This window comes from Lipotes vexillifer, unplaced genomic scaffold (genome assembly GCF_000442215.2).
Source record: "Lipotes vexillifer unplaced genomic scaffold, Lipotes_vexillifer_v1.1 scaffold1272, whole genome shotgun sequence".
NCBI lineage: Eukaryota > Metazoa > Chordata > Mammalia > Artiodactyla > Lipotidae > Lipotes > Lipotes vexillifer.
The window spans coordinates 2,466,750-2,492,734 of record NW_006779909.1 but is presented as its reverse complement, the minus strand read 5'-3'; the positions used below and the strand labels follow the sequence as shown (position 1 = coordinate 2,492,734).

Here is a 25,985-nt window from a genome sequence, read left to right as displayed (position 1 = left end):
TAAGTATTCTTTAATCCTACCAATAACCACATTAATTACTGATTTATAGATGAACCAACAAAATTTGCCCACAGTTACACAGGAATAGGTATATGTGACTTAGGAGTTTGAGCCTAAGAGTTCTTTTCCAGAGTCACTGCTATAAACCACTACACATACTGCCTAATTCAAATCTTATCTGCTGCCTAGAAACCCCCTTGTCTTTCTATCCCCAGAAGATGTCAGAATCCTCTGATATCACAGCAATATATTTTCTACTAGTTATTTACCCCATTCACCCATAATATCTCATAATATTTCATATCTCAGTGTGTTGTTTTCCCCTTTATTATTATTATTATTACGTTCATTATGTGTTTATTATCATTCATTATGTGCTCATGTCTTACCTATCGAATTCTTGAGAGCAGGAGCCACATGGTCATTATTATTGATATATTGCTTGATTTCCTTACATTTCATTGTTACTGCTTTGTTGATTAAATATATACATATATATGTGTATGTATATACACACACACAAATATATATATAATCAGAGACCTATTTGGATACCTGGCACACGTCTTTCAAAATATATTCATGTTTCCATTTCTTTGGAATGGGCTCAGATTAGATTTTCTTTTTTGGTAAAAGCAAGCCATTGCAAAATCAAAATACACTCATTCTTTTCATCCCCAAGTATTTACAGAACATTTTTTTATACAGCCAAGTACTATGCTAGGTACTCAGGATACAGAAATCTAAAATATAGCCCCTTATAAACCTATGTGGTAGATTTGTGTGTTAGAAGTAAACAGATTTGTGTGTTAGAACTAGTATGTGTTGTAATAAGGGCTATAATAAGGATGTTTCAAGAGCTATAGGGGCATTTAACACTAACTAGGGGGAACGATGGAAGCTTCCAGGAAAGAGTCACATCTGAGATTAGTGCAAAAGATTGAGTTAACTGAGAGAAAAAAGTGGCAGCATTTCAAGAAGAGAAATGCTCCTTCCCTCTTCCACATTCCTCCCTCCTTTCCTCATGCCCTGAGGTTACCTCCCCAGTAAACCACCTGCACACAGATCCTTATTTTACACTCTGATTTTGAGAGAAACTCAGGCTTATATACCAGACTAAGAAGTGTGATTTTATATGTAAATGCTACAGAGAACAACTGGCTTGCTTTTAGCAGGGGAGTAACATGGTTAGATTTTCAGTTGTATGAGGAAAGGATCAGACAAAGGCAAGCCTGGAGGCTGGAAAACAAAATAGGAAGAGTTTCTTCATGTCTACAGCAACATAAGCTCACTAAGCAATCCCCAGAAGCAAATGAGTTTTTTAATGAGAAAATAACAGCAATGACCTTAAAAAAATGGCTAACTAGGGCTTCCCTGGTGGCGCAGTGGTTGGGAGTCCGCCTGCCGATGCAGGGGACACGGGCTCGTGCCCCGGTCCGGGAGGATCCCACGTGCCGCCGAGCGGCTGGGCCCGTGGGCCATGGCCGCTGAGCCTGCGCGTCCGGAGCCTGTGCTCTGCAACGGGAGAGGCCACAACAGGGAGAGGCCCGGGTAACAGAAAAAAAAAAAAAAAAAAAAAAAAAAAGAGGCTAACTAGATGGCACTTTCTGATTGCATTTTAGGAAAAGGAAAATGGGCAGGGACTAGCTCTGGCTCCAGGAAAAAATATTAATTAGTTAGAGTTTGATTTTTTGGGCTCTGATGCTCTTCACCTTCTCCTGTTTTGCTATTCTTTTCAAAAACTTTTCAGTAGCCATGATCTGCCGGTAAACTACTTTCAGGGGAGAGAAAAAAGCTCTAATTTGTAGTATTTGTTGATCTCCGTGCATGGTGGGAATACTCCCACCACAGCCAATTTCGAACTGCCAAGATTTGACAACTGACTTGCAGATTTTATGAATACTTAACAATCCTCTCCCCATCACACCACTGCCACTTCCCACAGCAAAAGGTCCCTGGCCACTCAGAGCTCTCGCAACAAATCTCCTTTCTATCAAAACGGGACTGCTTTTCAATGCAATGCTTTAGTGAGAGATCCCAGTATCCTGAATTTTGATCCCTTCCCCACTCAGCACCATTCCTCCCCTATCTCCAGATAACATCACTGTATGTTTCTAGGGTGTAGTGGATGCTGTGGTGTGTGTCCCCACCCCTCCCTTCCCTTCACCAGGTTGGTACATTATCTCCGTTGTCATGGGTGGTGGCTGCTAACCATTCTCAGCTGCCTCTTCATCCAGACTTCATCCAGAAGTGAATTACTCCCTTCATCCAGGAGACTGGAGGGAGGAAGGGCAATTATGGACAGTACCCAGAACCACATAGTGGTCCACCAGTATTAATAACTCATCTTAGTAAGACCTGATGAGCAAGGAATACTAAATGCCTGGAGGTAAGACATATCTGCTCCAGAGTGTGGGAGAAAAAAACCCCACAAAGACCCAAGAATTTGCAACTCCTGGTGAATTATTTACGAGTCTGGTGGTCTGGGGCATTCTGGAACTTCCCCTCAAAGGGAAAGGACAAGTTATTCTATTTTGCACCTTCTATCTCTAAGTAAAAAGCACAGTGCTGGATGGACCCCTTCAGGTGTTAGAGGACACACATCCATGTATCAAGTGGCACAGAAGGTTGCCAGTCTTAGAGTAGGGCTCACAAAAAGAAGGGCTTTGCAACAGCTGCAGGCCGAGGTACAAGCAGCCCTGAAGTGTGATTCATGCAACCTAGCAGATCCCATGTTACTAGAATTACCTGTAGTTGAGAAGCGCACTATGTCAAATCTCTGGCCAGCCTCAGTAGGAAAGACATAGCAGCAACCCCTAGGGTTCGGGCTCAAGACCATGCTGTATGCAGGAGAAACTACAATATTTGAAAAGCAGCTTCTGGCATGGCCAGGGCCCCGGTAGAGACTGAGTATTCACCCTTCCAGGCCATCAGAACTACTCTGGATGTATACTTTGTAAATATATACTGTCACATCCACAAAGTCATAAGGTCAAGTATATCTAGCAATAGTTCATCTTAAAATGAAAGTGATTTACCTAAGATCAGGCTCAAGTGGCTTCAGAGGGCTCAAGTAAGCTACCTGAATAAGAAGGAGCACTGGCCCTACCATGTCGCACACCATCCAGAACCTGCCACCTGGCACAGCTGTAGAGCAGCAGCTTGAAGGCAGAGACGATGAATCAATTTGCTGACGGCACCTTATGGGAAAAGGTGTCATTCTTCGGGATGCCAATTATACCTATACCCAATAGTCATCACACAGTGCTATACTGCCAATATCTAGAATTCATGGGTCCAGGAACCAATGGGGAGACGCAAGAATGATCCCATTCACCATCACTCCCAGTGACCCACCTGGGGAATTGGGTTTTCCATTCCTGCAATTTGAAACATCATTAATCTAATTCCTGTGTTCCCAGAAGGGAATACTTCCACTAAGCAACACAGGAAGAGGCCCACTAAAATTAAAGCTATAGTTGACATGTGGTCCCCTTGGGTTCGTCATGACAGTGATCCAAGTGGCATAAAAAGGAGCTACCACACTGGCAGGGGTAACTAACACTGATTGTCTCAAGGAGGTAAACTTCCACTATATATTAGGGGCAGATAAAAATATGTCTGGTATTCAGATGCCGCTCTTGGTATCACTTGGTTTTAAATGTAAATGGGCAAGTATAGCAATCACTGCCTGATAAGCGCATAGTGACCAGAGGCTCAGAATCCACAGGGACTGAGAATATGGGTCACCCAACCACGCAAGACACCTCGACAAGCAGAAGGGTTAGCGAGGAGGAGGAGGTCTACAATGGAAAGTAAGAGAGAGATAAAACAAAAGTCACTTTGAGACCAACTGCAGTGTGTGTGCTATAATTTATCCCACTAACTCTCCCACTAACTGGGGCATGGCTGTGCCTGGATGAAATAAACTCTATGGGAGAAGCAAGTAAATCTGAACAGTGCAAGAGGTGGACTGTTGTGTATGCTCCACACTCCCTCCACAATGTTGGTTCACCCACCCCCCAGCCATTGTGAATATTGGCTGCTAAAAACTCACAGCTTCCCCCTTCTCTGGATAAATGTCTCAGCAGAATGGATGATACCTTGTTACACACAGACATAAACACACACACATAGACTGCGAATGGCCAAAGACAGACTAACACAGGCATGACAAATGCCAGCGCCTTCCTGCAAGATGGGAAAAAATCCATGGTACAGTTTGTATTCCGAGTATCCAGGCTGAAGCTGGTCTCTAGCCAAGGTCACTCCTTTGCTTAGCTTTCTTGCCATCCTAACCTGTTTCCTCCATCCCTTTTCTGCTGAGAGTACTCCCTCAATAAATCACTTGTCACAAGAATCCAATCTCAGGTTCTCCTTCTAGGGAACTTGACTTAAGATAAAAGAGCTCTTTATCCATTCATTTGTCAATGGACATTTGTTTCCATGTCTCAGCTGTTGTGAATAGTGGTACTATGAACATAGGGGTATATGTTGCTTTTTTAAAAAAAATTTTATTGGAGTATAGTTGCTTTACAATGTTGTGTTAGTTTCTGCTGTACAGCAAAATGAATCAGCTATATGTATACATATATCCCCTATTTTTTGGATTTCCTTCCCATTTAGGTCACCACAGAGCACTGGGTAGAGTTCCCTGTGCTATACAGTAGGTTCTCATTAGTTATCTATTTTATACACAGTATCAGTAGTGTATACATATCAATCCCAATCTCCCAATTCATCCCACCCCTCCCTTTCCCCCTTGGTATCCATACGTTTGTTCTCTACGTCTGTAACTCTGTTAGAGGATGTGGCACATATATACAATGGAATACTACTCAACCATAAAAAAGAATGAAATCATGTCATTTGCAGCAACATGGATGCACCTAGAGATTATCACATTAAATGAAGTAAGTCAGAAAGACAAGGACAAATATCAATATCATATCACTTATATGTGGAATCTAAAATATGACACAAATGAACCTATCTATGAAACAGAAACAGACTCATGGACATAGAGAACAGACTTGTGGCTGCCAAGGGGGAGAGGGTTGGGGGAGGGATGGAGTGGGAGGCTGGGGTGAGCAGAGGTAAGCTATTCTATATAGAATGGATGAACCACAAGGTCCTACTGTATAGCACAGAGAACTATACTCAGTATCCTATGATAAACCATAATGGAAAAGAATATGAAAAACAAGAATGTATACATATGTATAACTGAATCACTTTGCTGTATGGCAGAAATTAACACAACATTGTAAATTAACTATACTTCAATAAAAAAAAACAATACCCCTTATAATGACTCCAAAGGACAAGAAATACTTATAAATCTAACAAAACATATACAGACTTATATTTTGAAAACTACAGTTTGCTGATGAGAGAAATTTTAAGAGATCTAAATAAATGGAGAGAGAATGTTTTTTAAAAAAAAGGACAAAGGAGCTCTCTGGAGTAAGAAAAATAATGGAAAAAAATTTCAGATGGCAGATCAAAATGAAGGTCAAGATATTTGGGGACAAATGCTTTTTCATTGTTCTTTCATCGAACTGGGATGTTGTCAGTTTATATCATATAAAATAAATTAATATCCACCTTGCAAATTTGCTGTGAGGACTGAAGACACGGTATTTATAAGAAAGGTACCTAAGTTAATTTCTGTCAGTGCAGGCATTCAGAAAGGGTTGCTCTTATTCCTAATACTAATAGTATCCCTTTAAATAATTTTTTAAACCTTGTTTATGACTAGCAGAATCAGGAAAGCTAGAACAGCATTGCTAAGAGGCTTGCTGAGAGAGGGTCTGCTCTGCTCTGCACAAAGAGAGCTCCTTTATCATTGTTCTCCTCAAATGGAAAATGAGTTCCACCTCACTGCCTGCGGAGCCCTGAGGGGACAGCTTCCAAGTCAGGTGTGGAGTAAGAAGCTGTGGGAAGGAGCCCTGTGACTCCACAGTCACTGTGTTTTGTATTTTATTTTGTTTTTGATTTAATGTAGGCAAAAAGCAGGAGGGAAAAAAATAAAGCAATATGCACTGTTCTTTTCTGTTTTAGATGGCTCAGCCTAGGTCAAGTGTGGCACGCACCTTTTTAAAATTACACAATTAGACCCTACTCTAGATATAATAGATAACTAATATACTTACACGTTTACTGCTATTAGTTAATAATAAATTGTTTACCATCCCTCATGTCATTTGAGGTTTCTGAAGTTCTAGTGTTAGAATAATGAAAGCCACCCGGTAAAAAGCTCTAGGCCTGAGAAAACAAGGATGGCATCCAGAAATCCAAAGGAATGAATACTGAAAAAAAAAAATTAGAAAGAAGTAAACCTGGAAAGACAGGAAAAAACAAGGACAGGCCAAAAAAAAAAAAAAAGTACACAGATTATACTATAAGATCACTATTGAAATGCTTTTGTATGGTTCAATGTGAGTCAAATTGCATAAAATAAAAACTAAGTCACATCAAAGCTCTTGGATAATGGTGTGGCAGGCACAGTGGCTTGCTTACCCAGCAGCTGTTTCCAACCCCAGGCTCCAAGCTCTCCTCTGCCATAGAGGCAATGCCATGACCTCACATTCCCAGCCTTCTATTATAGCAAACAGTGGCCATAAGAGCCTATTCTGGCCATTAAATGTCAGAGAATGCTTCTGAGAAGTTTCTGGAATTCTCTTTTCTTTTCTGATAGGAGAGGCAAACCTACAAAGAACGTTCTCTTTTACCACCCCTCCCTTTCTGTTTTTGGCTCTGGCCTGGCAGCCATCTTGGATCCATGAGGAAACTTCACAAATAAGCCAAGGATTATAGAGCAGAACAACAGGAACTGGGTTGTTTATCACGTTACCAACCAACCAACAACCTCAGCAACAAACAGCCTTTTCTAAACTTCTTCTGAACTGATAATAATAAACGTCTGTATTTTAAGCCATGTCTAGTAGTCTACTCTGTGGCTTATAGCAGAGTGCATCCCATAAAAATACAAATAATTCCCTGGATTAGTGTTGAAAGGCATAACAAGTCAATCCAGGCTACTACTAAGGAAGAGATGGAATCCACCTCTACCCGGAAGGAGCAGGCCAAGCTTTCAGGATGACAGGTGTTGTAGGGGAATGCTCAGCCACAAGGCACGTGGGCAGCTGGCTGAGCTCACAGGTATGCAGCCAGGCTGGTAACCATGTGGCCTAGCAGCCATGGGAGGTTAAAACTAGAGAGTCAAAGACAAAAGGCCCAGGTAGGAGCCAGAGCCAGGACAGGAGCTGCAACAGAGGAACTGGCCTCAGGAAAACAGGTTTATGTAGCAGAGGCTAAGCCAAATTTAGAGTCAGCAGTTGAGATTTTCTGAAGGGAAGTGAGTGCAGCCAGTAAAGCCTGCAGTACCACGATGTCTTTTCAGGAGTGGCCCAGGAAGTCCTATGCATCTTTTAAAAGATATTATGTGAGGGGAACAGGATCGCTATGAGACTTACAGAATTGGGTCAGATGCCCTGCCTCTATCCCTTTGTAAGCTCCTGAGTACTCACCATATTTTATAGTAACTGAGTTTGTCTTCCTCATGAGAAGGAATTTCGTTCCTCTGGGGATAGAAATCATGCTTTATTCATATCTGTGCCCTCATTGCCAAGCAGAGTACTTAACAACGATTGACTCACAGTTTGTTGGATGGATAATAAAAATAACTGTTTTATTGAACTCTTACAATGTGCCAGGCATTGTATAAGATGCGTTATACACAATAGTTCATTTATTTCACAAGAACTAGTCACTATCATTACCCCCACTTAACTGATGAGGAAACTAGGGTTTACAAAAGTTAAGTAAATTTCCCTAGAATACCCGCCTAGGATATTCAGACTTTGCATCAGAAACCAGGCCATCTCCCTCCAGAGAATAGTGCTCTTACCCATTGATGGAGGGATCAAACCCACACGCCCTGCATTAGAAGGCACAGTCTTAATCACTGGACCACGAGGGAAGTCTCAGATTTCCTAATACTTTTTTAACTGAAAAATATGCATAACCGTATGCACTAAACCTACAGGTAAAAGCACCAGGCACTCAGAGGGGCAAACTCCAGCCTTCAGGCTCCTACTGCTGTATTTGAATTGTGCATGAAGCTTCATGACTCTAGAAGCCCAGTACTGCTGAGAATTAATTCAATTGATTCAACATGCAATGTTGTGCCATGACTACAAGCTATCTCCTTCCCAGAGATCATAGTTACTGCCCTCAGATTATAGGAATTAGGATGCATGACGTCTTCAGGACACATGACTCCCCTACTGAAAAAAAGTTTCTGGCACTATAAGAGTTATGTACAAGGATCATTTTTAAAGAACGTAATAAGAGGAAACCCATGGAGTCCTCTGAGGCTGACATAGTCTATGTCACAAACACTTAGACATCATTTGTCTCTCTCTTCTTTTCATATTAGATTAAGACTACTAGTTTAATTTTACTGGTTCCTAATACTTACTAAAATACACTTGCCACTTCATTAAGGATTCTTAATGTTCTTTAAATTTATTTCTTCACTCACTGGATGTTACTCCATGCTGATAACGTGCCATGCTCAAAACTGTGTTCTGCTGACTCAGTAAGGTACTGAAGTATGGGGGGGTGGTATAACACCAGACTCCAAAAGGATTTTAACAGCCTGGACTAACACAATAAAATTATGTTCTGTTGAATGTAGAGTCTTGTACATACATACAGAAAGGAAACTAACAAAACAGTATCACATTAAATGAAAAATACATGTTTTATGGGACCGAAAGCTTAAACTTCATGAATCTTTTCATTGAGAAAAGATGATTAAGTGAGTCAAAAAGATAAGGTCTTCTTGGCAGAAATATTATAGAGAAAATTCAGGCATCTGATTAAAGGCTGGACACTAGTTGCTCAGTGGATAAGAGCTCAATCTCTGGAGTCAAATGTTCTGGTAGTTATGTCACTTACCATCCTGTGACTTTGACGTAGGTACTCAATATCCATGAGCTTGGACCAGTTTGCTTCTGCAGCTTAACAGACCACCCCAAACTGAGTGGAATACAACCATAAGCACTTATTGCTTGCTCATGAGTCTGAGTGGGGACTAACAATCTAGGATCTAGGCTAAGCTCTGCAGGGCTTGGCTTCAAGCTGTTGTTGGGGCCAGGTCTGTTCTTTGTGTCTCTCACTCTTCTAGGACCAGCCAGACTTCTGTAGCATGTCCTTCTTTTGGTGATGGAAGGAGTGCAAGGGGCAAACCCCCAAATGCAAGCATATTTCAAGCCTCTGCATGTGCTACATCTGTTACCATCCCATTGTCCAATGGGAGTCATGTGGCCAGACTAAAGTCACTCCTGTCTTCAGGTAGCCATGGCAGAAGTGTGTCAGTGTACTACAGGGAAAGGGAAAAAACAGCCAATAATTTAATCTTTGATTAATTTAATCAAAGCCCTAGTTTTCTCATAGACAAAATAAGCTTACCACACCTACGAGGTGTGGTAGGTAGAATTATAGCCACCCCAAAATGGCCATGCCCTAATCCCCACAATCTGTGAATACGTTACCTTAAATGGCAAAAGAGATTTTTCAGAGTGACTATGTTAAGGATCTTAAGATAAGAAGATTAGCCTGGATTACTCAGGAGAGCACAATGTAATCATAAATATCTTTATAAGAGAAAAAGGGAAGTGGAAGAGTTAGAAAAGAGATGTAACAGTGGAAGCAGACATCACGCGAGCTGAGGAATGTTTGCCTCCAGAAGCTGGAAAAGGTAAGGAATGGATTCTCCCCTAAAGCCTCCAGAAGGAACAGAGCCCAGTTGAAAACTTGCTCCCTGAGACTCATTTCAGGCTTCTGACCTCTAGACCTGCAAAGCAATAAACTTGTGTTGTTTTAAGCCACTAAGTTTGTAGCAATTTGTTTCAACAGCAACAGGAAACTAATACACTAGGTAATTACCATTGTTCAGTCCTTCCTAAATATGGATACTGCAGGCTTTATTTTTCACATAACCAGCATGACTAATCTGGATACCAAAAGCCCTGCTTTTCATTTCAGAGGAAAATTATGAGTCCCGTGTCATTGAAAAAGGGAGTATTTACTTGGGACCGTTTGGTTCAGGGGACTGCACCCAGAATCTTGGGACATGAGAGGACATCACTTCTGCCAGATGCTCCATAAGCAATGTGCTGATAGCTGTCAAAGGAAGGTGCACAGGAGACAGCCATAAGGGGACATGTGAACCTGGCTCTACACCAAAGGCACCATGCAGGTGAGGAGAGCTGCTCTGCCAGCATGGGCTGCTTCTAGGGCCCCCGTAAGCCGGGTTGCCTGCAGCTTCTCCATGCTGACCCAGTTCGAATCCATGAAGCCCCATCCCCCAACCTCTAGACCCACTGACTTCCTCTAAGGTCATAGCCCAACCACCTCTACTCCCCTTCCTAAGATGACCCTCATTTAGTCTCCACTGGTTTGGGACTGTGACTTCTCCCTACTCTCTTTCCACTGACCTGTTAGAGCATAATTCCCCGGCGCCTACTCTTCTAACACTGACTGTCTCTTGCAAATCAATACCTTGGCTTTCGTTCCTCTATCCACCTGTGGACTAGTCAAGCTTTCAGAGTTCTCATATAATAAAGATATTTAATTTCCATATCATTAGTTACAAAGAAGATACATAAAGGAGCAACTTAACTCTTTCATGGCCTAATTTTATTGTTTAAGAATCAATAAAATAAGGAATACTTCTCTAATTTGGTCTATTAACTATAGGGGAGAGTTACATGGACAAAAATTACATCTACTTCTTCCCTCCTAATGAAAGGTTCTAAGACATAAATGATTTGTCAGGGGGAACCTTCAAGATGGCAGAGGAGTAAGACATGGAGGTCACCTTCCTCCCCACAGATACATCAAAAATACATCTACATGTGGAACAACTCCTATAGAACACCTACTGAAGGCTGGCAGAAGACCTCAGACTTCCCAAGGGCAAAAAACTCCCCACGTACCTGGGTAGGGCAAAAAAGAAAAAACAAAGACAAAAGAATAGGGACAGGACCTGCACCTCTGGGAGGGAGCTGTGAAGGGGGAGAAGTTTCCACACACTAGGAAGCCCCTTCGCGGGCGGAGACTGCGGGTCGCGGAGGGGGGAGCTTCGGGGCCGCAGAGGACAGCACAGCAACAAGGGTGCGGAGGGCAAAGCGGAGAGATTCCCGCACAGGGGATCGGGGCCGACCGGCACTCACCAGCCCGAGAGGCTTGTGTGCTCGCCCGCCGGGGCGGGTGGGGGCTGGTAGCTGAGGCTCGGGCTTCCATCGGATCCCAGGGAGAGGACTGGGGCTGGCTACGTGAACACAGCCTGAAGAAAGCTAGTGCACCACAGCTAGCTGGGAGGGAGCACAGAATAAACTCTGGACCTGCCTAAGAGGAAAGAGACCATTGTTTTGGGGTGCACAAGGAGAGGGGATTCAGAGCACTGCCTAACTTAGTTCCAGAGATGCGCGCGAGCTGCGGCAATCAGCGCAGACACCAGAGACAGGCAGGAGACGCTAAGGCTGCTGCTGCAGCCACCAGAAGCCTGTGTGCAAGCGCAGGTCACTACCCACACCTCCCCTCCCGGGAGACTGTGAAGCCCGCCACTGCCAGGGTCCTGTGATCCAGGGACAACTTCCTGGGAGGACAAATGGCGCACCTCAGGCTGTAGCAACGTCACGACGGCCTCTGCCGCCGCAGGCTCACCCCGCATTCCATACCCTTCCCTCTCCTCGGCCTGAGTGAGCCAGAGCCCCCGAATCAGCTGCTACTTTAACTCCATCCTGTCTGAGCGGAGAACAGATGCCCTCAGCCGACCTACATGCAGAGGTGGGTCCAAATCCAAAGCTGGACGCCGGGAGCTGTGCGAACAAAGAAGAGAAAGGGAAATCTCTCCAAGCAGCCTCAGGAGCAGCGGATTAAATCTCCACAATCAATTTAATGTACCCTGCATCTCTGGAATACCTGAGTAGACAACGAAAAATCCCAAAATTGAGGTGGTGGACTTTGGAAGCAACTGTAGATTTAGGGTTTGCCTTCTGCATCTAATTTGTTTCTCGTTTTATGTTTATCTTAGTTTAGTATTTAGAGCTTATCATCACTGGTAGATTTGTTTATTGATTTGGTTGCTCTCTGCCTTTTAAAATTTTATATATATATATATATATATATATATATATATAATTTTCTTTCCATTTTCTCTTTTTGTGAGTGTGTATGTGTATGCTTCTTTGTGTGATTTTGTCTTTGATATTATCATTTGTCCTAGGGTTCTGCCTGTCCGTTCTTTCTCTGTTTGTTTGTTTGGGGGTTTTTTCTTGGGTCTTTTTGTATAGTTTTTAGTGCTTTTTATCATTGGTGGATTTGTTTTTTGGTTTGGTTGCTCTCTTCTTGCTTTTTTTATTACTTTTTTATTAAAAAATTTTTTTTTAATTTTAATAACTTTATTTTACTTTTTTCTTTCTTTCTTTTTTTTCTCCCTTTTCTTCTGAGCCGTGTGGCTGACAGGGTCTTGGTGCTCTGGCTGGGTGTCAGGCCTGAGTCTCTGAGGTGGGAGAGCTGAGTTCAGGACATTGGTCTGCCAGAGACCTCCCAGCCCCACGTAATATCAAATGGCAAATGCTCTCCCAGAGATCTCCATCTCAGTGCTAAGACCCAGCTCCACTCAACGACCAGTAAGCTACAGTGCTGAACACTCTATGCCAAAGAACTAGCAAGACAGGAACACAACCCCATCCATTAGCAGAGAGGCTGCCTAAAATCATATTAAGTTCACAGACACCCCAAAACACACCACCAGACGCAGTCCTGCCCACCAGAAAGACAAGATCTAGCCTCATCCACCAGAACACAGGCACTTGTCCTCTCACCAGGAAGCCTACAAAACCCACTGAATCAATCTTACCCACTGGGGGCAGACACCAAAATCAATGGGAACTACAAAGCTGCAGCCTGTGAAAAGGAGACCCCAAACACAGTAAGGTAAGCAAAATGAGAAGACAGAGAAATATACAGCAGATGAAGCAGCAAGGTAAAAATGCATGAGACCAAACAAATGAAGAGAAAATAGGCAGTCTACCAGAAAAAGAATTCAGAGTAATGACAGTAATATGGATCCAAAATCTTGGAAATAGAATGGAGAAAATACAAGAAACATTTAACAAGGACCTAGAAGAACTAAAGAGCAAACAAACAATGATGAACAACACAATAAATGAAATTTAAAACTCTCTAGAAGGAATCAATAGCAGAATAACTGAGGCAGAAGAACGGATAAGTGACCTGGAAGATAAAATAGTGGAAATAACTACTGCAGAGCAGAATAAAGAAAAAAGAATGAAATGAACTGAGGATTGTCTCAGAGACCTCTGGGAAACATTAAACACACCAACATTCGAATTCTAAGGGTCTCAGAAGAAGAAGAGAAAAAAAGGGACTGAAAAAATATTTGAAGAGATTATAATTGAAAACTTCCCTAATATGGGAAAGGAAATAGTCAGTCAACTACAGGAAGCACAGAGAGTCCCATCCAAGGAGAAACACACCAAAACACATATTAATCAAACTATCAAAAATTAAATACAAAGAAAAAATATTAAAAGCAGCAAGGGAAAAGCAACAAATAACGTACAAGGGAATCCCCATAAGGTTAACAGCTGATCTTTCAGCAGAAACTGCAAGCCAGAAGGGAGTGGCAGAACATATTTAACATGATGAAAGGCAAAAACCTACAACCAAGATTATTCTACCCAGCAAGGATCTCATTCAACAGAGAAATTAAAATCTTTACAGACAAGCAACACCTAAGAGAATCCAGCACCACCAAACCAGCATTACAGCAAATGCTTAAGGAACTTCTCCAGGCAGGAAACACAAGAGAAGGAAAAGACCTACAATAACAAACCCCAAACAACTAAGAAAATGGTAATAGGAACATACATATCGATAACTACCTTAAATGTAAAAGGATTAAATGCTCCAACAAAAAGACAGACTGGCTGAATGGATACAAAAACAAGACCCGTATATATGCTGCCTACAAGAGACCCACTTCAGACTTAGGGACACATACAGAGTGAAAGTGAGGGGATGGAAAAAGATATTCCATGCAAATGGAAATCAAAAGAAAGCTGGAGTAGCAATTCTCATATCAGACAAAATAGACTTTAAAATAAAGACTATTACATGAGACAAAGAAGGACAGTATATAATGATCAAGGGATTATTCCAACAAGAAGATGTAACAATTGTAAATATTTATTCACCCAACATAGGAGCACCTCAATACACAGGCAAATGCTAACAGCTATAAAAGAGGAAATTGACAGTAACACAATCATAGTAGAGGACTTTAACACCCCACTCTCACCAATGGACAGACATCCCAAATGAAAATAAATAAGGAAACACAAGCCTTAAATGATGCATTAAATGAGATGGACTTAATTGATATTATTGGACACTCCACTCAAAAACAACAGAATGCACATTCTTCTCAAGTGCTCATGGAACATTCTCCAGGATAGATCATATCTTGGGTCACAAATCAAGCCTTGGTAAATTTAAGAAAATTGAAATCATATCAAGTATCTTTTTCGACCACAACGCTATCAGACTAGATATCAATTACAGGAAAAAAATCTGTAAAAAATACAAATACATTGAAGCTAAACATTTTGCTATTAAATAACCAAGAGATCACTGAAGAAATCAAAGAGGAAATCAAAAAATACCTAGAAACAAATGACAATGAAAACACAATGACCCAAAACCTATGGAATGCAGCAAAAGCAATTCTAAGAGGGAAGTTCATAGCAATACAATCTTACCTTAGGAAACAAGAAACATCTCAAATAAACAACCTAACCTTACACCTAAAGCAATCAGAGAAAGAAGAACAAGAAAACCTCAAAGTTAGGAAAACGAAAGAAATCATAAAGATCAGATCAGAAATAAATGAAAAAGAAAGGAAGGAAACGATAGCAAAGATCAATGGAACTAAAAGCTGGTTCTTGGAGAAGATAAACAAAACTGATAAACCACTGGCCACACTCATCAAGAAAAAAGGTAAGAAGACTCAAATCAATAGAATTAGAAATGAAAAAGAAGAAGTAACCACTGACACTGGAGAAATACAAAAGATCATGAGAGATTACTACAAGCAACTATATGCCAATAAAATGGACAACCTGGAAGAAATGGACAAATTCTTAGAAAAGAAAAACATTTTGAGACTGAACCAGGAAGAAATAGAAAATATAAACAGACCAGTCACAAGCACTGAAATTGAAACTGTGATTAAAAATCTTCCAACAAACAAAAGCCCAGGACCAGATGGCTTCACAGGCAAATTCTATCAAACATTTAGAGAAGAGCTAACACCTATCCTTCTCAAACTCTTCCAAAATATAGCAGAGAGAGGAACACTCCCAAACTCATTCTACGAGGCCACCATCACCCTGATACCAAAACCAGACATGTCACAAAGAAAGAACCCTACAGGGCAATATCACTGATGAACATAGATGCAAAAATACTCAACAAAATACTAGCAAATAGAATCCAACAGCACATTAACAGGATCATACACCATGATCACGTGGGGTTTATCCCAGGAATGCAAGGATTCTTCAATACATGCAAATCAATCAATGTGATACAACCATATTAACAAACTGAAGGAGAAAAACTATATGATCACCTCAATAGATGCAGAAAAAGCTTTCAACAAAATTTAACACCATTTATAATAAAAACCCTCCAGAAAGTAGGCATAGATGGAACTTACCTCAACATAATAAAGGTCACATATGACAAACCCACAGCCAACATCGTTCTCAATGGTGAAAAACAGAAACCATTTCCACTAAGATCAGGAACAAGACAAGGTTGCCCAATCTCACCACTATTATTCAGCATAGTTTTGGAAGTGTTAGCCACAGCAATCAGAGATAAAAAATAAATAAAAGGAATACAAATTGGAAAAGAAGAAGTAAAGCTGTCATTGCTTGCAGATGACATTACACTATACATAGAGAATCCTAAAGACATTATCAGAAAACTACTAGAGCTAATCAATGAATTTGGTAAAGTAGCAGGATACAAAATCAGTGCACAGAAAACTCCTGCATTCCTATACACTAATGATGAAAAATCTGATAGAGAAGTTAAGGAAACACTCCCATTTACTATCGCAAGAAAAAGAATAAAATATCTAGGAATAAACCTATCTAAGGAGACAAAAGACCTGTACACAGAATACGATAACACACTATTGAAAGAAATTAAAGATGACACAAACAGCAGGACAGATATATCATGTTCTTCGATTGGAAGAATCAATATTGTGAAAATGACTATACTCCCCAAAGCAATCTACAGATTCAATGCAATCTCTATGAAACTACCAATGGCATTTTTCACAGAACTAGAACCAAAAATTTCACAATTTGTATGGAAACACAAAGGACCCTGAATAGCCAAAGCAATCTTCAGAAAGAAAAACAGAGCTGGAGGAATCAGGCTCCCAGTCTTCAGACTGTACTACAAAGCTACAGTAATCAAGACAGTATGTTACTGGCACAAAAACAGAAATACAGACCAATGGAACAGGATAGAAAGTGCAGAGATAAACCCACACATATATGGTCACCTTATCTTTGATAAAGGAGGCAAAAATATACAACAGAGAAAAGACAGCATCTTCAGTAAGTGGTGCTGGGAAAACTGGACAGCTACATGGAGAAGAATGAAATTAGAACACTCTCTAACACCATACACAAAAATAAACTCAAAATGGATTAAAGACCTAAATGTAAGGCCAGACACTATAAAACTCTTACAGGAAAACATAGGCAGAACACTCTATGACATAAATCACAGCAAGATCCCTTTTGACCCACCTCCTAGAGAAATGGAAATAAAAACAAAAATAAACAAATGGGACCCAATGAAACTTAAAAGCTTTTGCACAGCAAAGGAAAACATAAACAAGATGAAAAGACAAGCCTCAGAATGGGAGAATATATCTGCAAACGAAGCAACTGATAAAGGATTAATCTCTAAAATATACAAGCAGCTCATGCAGCTCAATATCAAAAAAACAAACAACCCAATCCAAAAATGGGCAGAAGACCTAAATAGACATTTCTCCAAAGAAAATATACAGGTTGCCGACAAACACACAAAAGGACGCTCAACATCACTAATCATTAGAGAAATGTAAATCAAAACTACAATGACGTGCCACCTCACACTGGTCAGAATGGCCATCATCAAAAAGTCTACAAACAATAAATGTTGGAGAGTGTGTGGAGGAAAGGAACCCTCTTGCACTGTTGGTGGGAATGTAAATTGATACAGCCACTATGAAGAACAATATGGAGGTTCCTTAAAAAACTAAAAATAGAACTACCATACAACCCAGCAATCCCACTACTGGGCATATACCTTGAGAAAACCATAATTCAAAAAGAGTCATCTACCACAATGTTCACTGCAGCACTATTTACAATAGTCAGGACATGGAAGCAACCTAAGTGTCCATCAACAAATGAATGGATAAAGAAGAAGTGGCACACATATACAATGGGATATTACTCAGCCATAAAAAGAAGTGAAATTGAATTATTTGTAATGAGGTGGATGGACCTAGAGACTGTCATACAGAGTGAAGTAAGTCAGAAAGAGAAAAACAAAGACCATATACTAACCCATAGATGTGGAATCGAAAAAAAAAAAAAAATGGTTCTGAAGAACCTAGGGTCAGGACAGGAATAATGATGCAGACGTAGAGAATGGACTTGAGGACATGGGGAGGGGGAAGTGTAAGCTGGGATGAAGTGAGAGAGTGGCATGGACATAGATAGACTACCAAATGTAAAACAGATAGCTAGTGGGAAGCAACTGCATAGTACGGGGAGATTAGCTCGGTGCTTTGTGACCACCTAGAGGGGTGAGATAGAGAGGGTGGGAGGGAGACGCAAGAGGGAGGAGATATGGGGATATATATGTATACATATACCTGATTCACTTTGTTTTACAGCAGCAACTAACACAACATTTTAAAGCAATTATACTCCCATAAAGATGTTAAAAAAAATTTGTCAGCAGTAAGGTGAGATAATGAATTATTAGAAAAATAAAATTAAGCAAAGAGATCCAAATTCTTAGTTGAATGGATTTGTACACATAAATAAAATTTCCTTAACCAAAAATTTTTGTATGGTATTTTATTCTGTGTATCATTTTGAAAATTCCTTCTAGGCAATAATGACTGAGCGATTGATATATTTTTATAGTGTGTCAATTTATAGACTATTAAATGTTTATATTGCTTTATACAATATTCAGAATACTGGATTTAGGAGAATGATCAGAAATCTACAAGCATGAATAGGCCAGCCAGAGGATATTTGTCTAGTCCTACTCTTACACTGTTTTTACGAAGTTTGGAAACATTGGGTGCTAATTCCCTAATTATGTGGTAATCATGGTCTGCCAGTAGAGTTCATTAAGTTGTTTCAAGTCATCTTGTGGAATCTGTGGGTTTGCTCAGCATGTTGTTCTAAAGTCAGAATTAAGATAGATTCATGGGATTTATCTTCAAGCAATTAAAACAAAGCTTCCACAAATTTAAATGTCATGATGATACAAGAATTCTGATAAGTTGACGAAAATGAGAGATATTCCAATTTAGATATTTCTTGCACTAAGGAGAGAAAATTTTGATAAGATTCACAAGACTTGGATAAGTGAGTGCTAATGGTCAGAGTCACCATTCCTGACTTTAGGGGACTTGTAGGTAATCTTGGGAACAGATTACCTTTCAGTTCTTGGGCCCAGATCAGAACAACATTAGAAGGAAAGCAAGAGAGGCTGAAGAAAGGAATCTAATGTAATGATGGTCTAACAAGAGAAAAGACTAAGACCGAGAAAAATATAAGCATTGGAAAAGTGAAAAAATGGGTGGCAGAGGCTATGATAGGCCAACAAGAAAACAGAGGAGGGGAATTCTCTAGAGATGGGAAACGAAGTCAAGTGTGGTATCTGAATTCTTCCAGGAATCACTTTACACAACCATTCATTAAACACTACTGAATATTCCATGAAGGCTGGAATTGGGTTTTATTCCTCATCTTATCTAGCACAGTGCCTGCTCCATAATAGATATGCAGTAAATGGTTATTAAATAAATGATTGAATGAATATTAAAGATAACTCACATCAGAAATAATTGGTTGGAAGAAGCGACCATGCAAACCCTATTCCTATTCAATACAGGAAATCTCCAAAGATAAAGAGATGGAAAAGAAGGAAATAACAACTAAGAGAATGTCACTGAATTCATTAACTCAAAATAAGAATATTTATTGAGGTCCTAATTAGTATCAGTGTCAAATGCTGTGATAAAGAGTAGCAAAGTGATGGTATGTGGAAGGTGGTCACAGTACTGTGTAGTTTACAACAATTCTTTAATTGTACACAAATAATATAGCAGTAGTACCAACTTATTTTTTGGTGCTTTTTTTCTGCTTCTTGGATGACGTCACCTAATTTCTTAATGTAGCTTTCTGCATTGTTTGAAACTGTATCAAAAAATCCTAGAATTTCTTGCCTACTAAGCTAAGAAGGCAATATTCCATTAGTAGATGCTTGCTTTGATAGACTATTGCATAAGAATTTCCCTGGATAAATGTGATTTTAAATCCTACAACTTAATGTTTCATATACAGAAAAGAGTTCAAATTGTAATTAATTGATTAATAATGATACCACCTTATAGAGTTGCTATGAGGAATAAATATGTCAATGCACATAAATAATGAGAACAGTGCCTGGCATTCAGGAAGTACTTAAGCAGTGTTTACTATTATTCTTGCTGTTGTTTTTCCAGAGTGGTCCACATAAACCACTGGGACTAAAGAGTCAAGAGTATCGCTTCGTTTCTTCTGGAATATTATCTTATTACCAAAGCTAGATTCAGTGAACCAGAGATAAGAAGTATGACCTGAAACTTCTGTTAATACAGATTAATGGCTGCATGCTAAGGTCAGTGAGCAAAGCTGAGCAGCTGTCTTCCTTGAGTGAACCTAGCCATCCCCCTGCAGTCTCAACTCCTCCAATCTCATGACAATTCAATCAACTGATGCTATAGAAATGATGTTTTGATAAATTTTAAAAGTATAATTTAAAACTGGATAGAAGCTATTTAACTGCAGAAAAACCTCCCCTAGGTGAAGATTGAACTTTCAATAAATGATAGATTTTAAAAGCTGCTAACCAAATGCTGAAGTTTCAAAAGACCAGATGATATCATAACATGATATATCTAGTCTTGTAAATATTCATATTTGTTATTATTATGACATTTCAAAAGGTAAAGTTGGGAATTTTATAGAGCATAGAGCATTATACTTTTAAAAACTAACAAAGCCAAAACAGCAAAAGGCAGAATTCTAGCTTTGGGCCAAACAATTAATTTCCCTGATATCTGGTTATTTTAAAACAGACATCATCATAATAATAATATCCTGTTTATTTCACAAAATTTGGGGTACAATTAAGTAAAATAATGTCTGTAAAACCATTTGCATAATGTAAATTGTTCTGCAAGTGCATTATTATTTTTATTTTATTTGTCTTGAAATGTTAGAATGCTCATAAATATGAGCACATGGCCAGAGGTATGCATGTACATACGTAGATGGAGGTTAATGTCTAATTCGAGTTCTTAGAAAGGAGCCAGCAAATTATAGTATGTGCTGTAATTACCTTCCTTCTTTGCATCTATTTTTCTCTAATACAGTAATGTTAAATTTGTAGAAAGAGAGGGAACTAAAATTATGGAAATTATAGTACGTGATTCTAACAGAGTATGCTTGCAAAATTTGAGGATAAGGTCAAGAAAAGATTACCATCTGAAATGTAATCTCGTAAAAATAAATTAGAAAAAATTAATGACCTTAATTGTCTGTATCATTGACCCACCCTAAGAGACTTTGGAAATAATGTTGCTGCTAAGAGCAAGGTGTATCTCAAATTCAATCATGTGAACTGGGTGGAGAGCTATGAGCTATGCAGTTGTTTTGCAATTTGTCTTGCATGAGATAAAAAGGAATAATTTTTTAAAATAAAAAATAATCTCTAAAATTTTCAAATAATGGGTAAAATTATCATCAGATAGAAACATCATTACAGCACAATTTCTTAAAGAGAACTAAAAAAGAACACCTATATCAGAGAATAATGGTAAGATTTCTGGGCCTGTTTCTAAACAAACTAGTGATGGATAAATTAGGATACCAATAGGAAACATGCCTATCAGTATACCTGTATTTATCTTTGGCTCAGGAAATACCCTCCTGGTGATCTACCCTGATCAGAATAAAAAATCATAGATCAATACATATCTTCTTCATTTTCCTCATTAAACATTGAAGCCATAAAGAACACTAAGGGATATTTTTTTATTAAAATTTCCTTTTACATCTAGGTCAATAATTCTCTTTACTGTATGTAAGAACAACCTAAACAGTTTCTAATACATGCCCATTTCCAGGCCATGACTAGATTCTAGGTTTTCAGATTTCCAAATTGGCCTCTCTTAAGCATTACATTCTTGTCATCTCTGAGAGAAATGAAAAAGTCAGGCATCTGAAAAGCCATAACTTAAACCAGCTCCAGGCTCTTGAGTGATTCACCAACGAACCACACAGTCTATAAGGGCCACCTGATCATCCAGGTGACCGTTTCTCTCCTGGCCCATCAGTACCCTTCAAAACCTTGATTAATACTGCACATCCTCAATTACCCAGAATTCTATAGGGTAAATTCATTGACAAACAAAATGAAAATTTGTTCTAATGTCCCTTTTACAGACAACTTTCTAAATAAGTGCTGCTAAGAAGTGTAAACGTTTGGAGCAAATCATTTCAATGACTATTCTCTGCACAGTTGAAATTTTTGCAAAGCACATGCCAATGTTTTATGAGACAGCAATAACATAATTGAAAACTAATAGAGAGGAAGCAAAGTGATTTACAGGGTCTTTGAAAGATATTATTTGTATTTAGGGCTCCCTCTCAAGTTTCAGATTGAGTGCTTTAAGATTTTATAACCTAAAAAGGGAAGAAAAACTTGACTGTTTCTTCAATCACAGTTCCTTTCTTCAATAAGATTGGCTGTGCATTGGAACCTTAATCAAATATCCAAGATATGACTCCTGACTCCTCACTTTTCCTCACTGAGAGAAATTGCTACATTACAGTTACATCTAGTTAAGTTTGCTGCTTACTTTCCAAGGAATTCGGAAAATATACAGAGATCCAGGGAAGAGTCACATCTGGCCCCTATATCACACTTAGGGGAGTAATTGAATGGTAACTTCTGCTTTTACCCCCTGGGGCTTCTCTGCTACTGTATTGTGGGATGCCTCTAGGCGTGACCTACTCAGTCATCCTAAGACATATGCCTAAGATATTTGTCACCTGTTATGACATACACATCTCTTAGCAAGCAGCAAGTATCCAAGTCAGCTCTCAACATAACGCTGTGTAGATTGCACTGCACAACTCCAAGCGGTGCTGCTCACACAGTGATGTGAATGGAGCCCCTTAGAATAGTGCAGCTGGCAGCCTGATTCAAGGTAGGAGCTCCTTTAACATTTTATCCTGGAGAGATGGGAGAATATTCCCATGACAATGATGGCAATGGTAATGATGATGAACACTAATGATGATGGCCCAAATTTGTGAATACCCACAATGTGCTGATTACTGTATAATTATTTTTAAAAAAAGAATGACCAAAAGAAACTGATTAAATATCAGACTTTGAGGGACCTCTGCTAGGAACCATTATTGTTTTCTTAAAGCATGGGGTAAATGGGATGAGGTTAAATTACTAGAAAATGACAGATTTTTTTCTCCAAAAAAGGGTGGGATGGAATTATGCATAAAAACATAAGTAAATATTGTCACCTAATCTAGTACTAAATTTGGACTTTGGAAGTTCTTCTATTTCCTCCTTGTGAATTTATAGCAGTATCAGGATAAAGCCATAGGGAGGAAAAGCTCTTCTCTCATAGGTTTTGAAGATTTAAGATATTTACTCATAAATGCTAGGTTTCTTGAGAGATTTGAACAACAAATTCAGATCTAAGTACTAAAATTGGTACAGCAGTTTTGTAAATAATCCTCCAAATCATACAGCAATTGAAATCATGACAAGCTAAATTAATCACAAGAATGCAAACATTTTTAAACAATTGTTACAGAGTCTTGGTCTACACTTTAGCAATAACAATTTCTGCATTGGGTGCAACACAGAGGCCACTAAGATGAACTCAACCTAATGACTAGAAATCCACACAGGATTGCTTCCAACCTAGAAAAACATAGTCATCAGTTTCTGATTTTTGGTTCTCAACCCCCTCCCCTAATCTGTGAAATCCTTCCCGGGTAAATTCTATAAATGAAAAAAACCTTTGCTTTTAACTGCTTTTATCCTTTGATTTCTTTTCTAAATCCTCATGATGTGACTTTTCCATATACTTCCTTTAAATGAAAAATAAGTGTCTTTGGTTAAAATCCCCACCACTCCCGTGTTGTTATATAATGTCAAGGCATTGAATAATTCATCACAAGAGATCATTTTATTTAAATATTGAGAATAATATAAAATGGTATTACAATGAAAAATACTGGCTTGCTATCTTAATGGTAGTGATTATGAATTCCATTCCTGAAATAATGATGCCTGTTTTTAACAGAAAATCATTTCACCAATGCTTCCAGGCAATTTCAAAAACTTAACATAAGATCACTGTCAAAGGCCCAGGACCTGAATAATACATTCCTACATTACTGAGCAGAATCTATCATAACTTAAGGGCTAATTTTTTAATATAAAATCTGGATCTCAATCTGTACATTTATAGAATAACTTTTTCAAGTGCTGCTCTAGAGATCTTAAGCAAATTAATGGAGAAATGCACCTCAGATGAAATCTGCAACCTCCCCAGGAATGGGAGGAAGCCTTTATATCTACATAACATTCCAGCTGAATCCAACTCCACTGAATGCAGTACTCAGCCTTTTCTGGTTTAAATATCTATACAAGTGATGATAAATGCTAAACTGGTGTCTTAAGGATGATTAACCAGAAATTAACTCCTAAGCTTTGCTCAAATGCTTTGAAGACTACAGTTTGTCTTCTTCCCTTCCTTGGCTAAGAAACAGATATATTGCTTTAGTCATTACACCCTAGAAGACGACTACTTAAATGTTAGGAATTCGGCTTTGAGAAGTCAATCTAATTTGCTAAGCATATGACCTTATTTTTAATCAATGGCTGTTGAGACAATATCCTAGATGTAGAAGTGACTCATGAAGTATGTAGGAATCATGAATAAGAGAGGTTTGCTTTAAACTGGAGAAGAGAGAGGTGTTGAGATGGTGAATAAGAAACAAAGATCAGGAAGGACAAAGTACAGTGACTTACCTCCAATACTTTGGTCAAATTGTTAAATAGAGCTTGTCCAGCACTGACTTTATATTTAACACCTCTGACTGTGCCATTTTTGCTTAAAATGTTGACTCTTCTTGTACCAAACCCCTTCTCACTGGCAGCCCTTGCTAACACCAGCAAGTTATCCTGGTCATTCTCCTGCTCGTCCCCTTCCGATCCTATGTGGCCATTCTGCTGTCCATCAGACTCACTGAGTCCATCTATGCCACAGATACTGGCACATTCAGAATCCAGAGAGCCTGCCGGTCGCCCATCTTCATATACCTCCTTCAGAACTCGCCCACTGTGAGATGATGCGATCCGAAACCGGACTTTCCGTGACCTGTCATTTTCTGGCTTCATCTCCCTTTTTAGCATGGTCCCATCCACATAATAAGCTGTTCACATAATTCTGGTTCCCTGGTTACTGCATCAGTCCACTTTCCATGTAACAATACCAGAGCTTAATTCTAGTGACAGCAGCACTCATATGAAACTAACATCAAAACGAAAGAAGATTCCCAAGAACTTACAGTGCATCTCTGCTATTAATAATGAATGTGTGTGTGTGCGCTATGGTTACCTTTAAACTAAAACCTGCAAAGTGATCCCAGCCTTTAAATATTAAATAGCCATGGTGGAGGCTTTAGCAAGACAAGTGCAAGAAAGTAGCATATGCAATGAAACAGAAAATAAGTATGGGGCAAGGAAATGAAAGACTTGGACTTTGAAGCCAGGGGTGAGTGTTGAAAGGGATCTTAGCAGTAGAAATACCTCTAACAGCTCAGAATGGAGACCAGGGATAAAAGATGGAATCAAATGTGTAGGATGGGAGGTGTCATAGTCTTCTCACAGTGCTTATTCCTTCTGTCTTTCATGCTCTCTAAAAAAGGCAGTGAACATATTACATGCCTGCATAGAGCTATCAATATTAGCTCTTATTAAATCATCAGTTAGACTTCATCCATATCATATACAATGAATTTTCAATCTACACCTTCATCTTCATGCACAAGTAGTTTTACTGAAGAATAGCTTTTTAACAGGTTATAACAAGGAATATCTTTTCCTTTGTTGCTTTCCCACTTTTGCTAGCAGAAAACACTCCTCTCTTTGACAAAGGGAAAGGTTTTGGAAAGGAAACATGGAACAGCGAGGGAAGAATGGAAAATCCTCCAAGCCAGCCAGATCAGCCAAAGCAATCCAGGTGCTCAGCATTGATAAATATCATATCCAAATCACCCATGCATAGAGAAGGGTCCTCCTTACGCTGTGCTCAGTGGATTTTCTGTCACTTTGGCAAGCACCTGAAGAAGCTCCTAAGATACCAGGACATATTGGAACTTATACCATAGTAAGTGCCCCAACCTGTTTGAAACTCCAGAGGGAGGATACTCAGCTGGCTCTCATACTGAGCTTCAAGCTTTTTTTTTTTTTTTTTTTTT

General features: G+C 39.3%; 1 protein-coding gene across 1 annotated transcript in view; it reads right to left on the bottom strand.

Annotated features, from left to right (window-relative positions):
• GRXCR1 (glutaredoxin and cysteine rich domain containing 1) overlaps positions 1–24,927 on the bottom strand; it is a 57,708-nt gene extending 32,781 nt beyond the window's left edge. Inside the window, exon 1 of the mRNA XM_007453050.1 lies at positions 24,535–24,927. Within this exon, the coding sequence (XP_007453112.1) occupies positions 24,535–24,918 (384 nt within the window). The 5' untranslated portion in view covers positions 24,919–24,927. The remainder of the gene's footprint in view (positions 1–24,534) is intronic.
• Between the last annotated feature and the right edge of the window lie 1,058 nt (positions 24,928–25,985).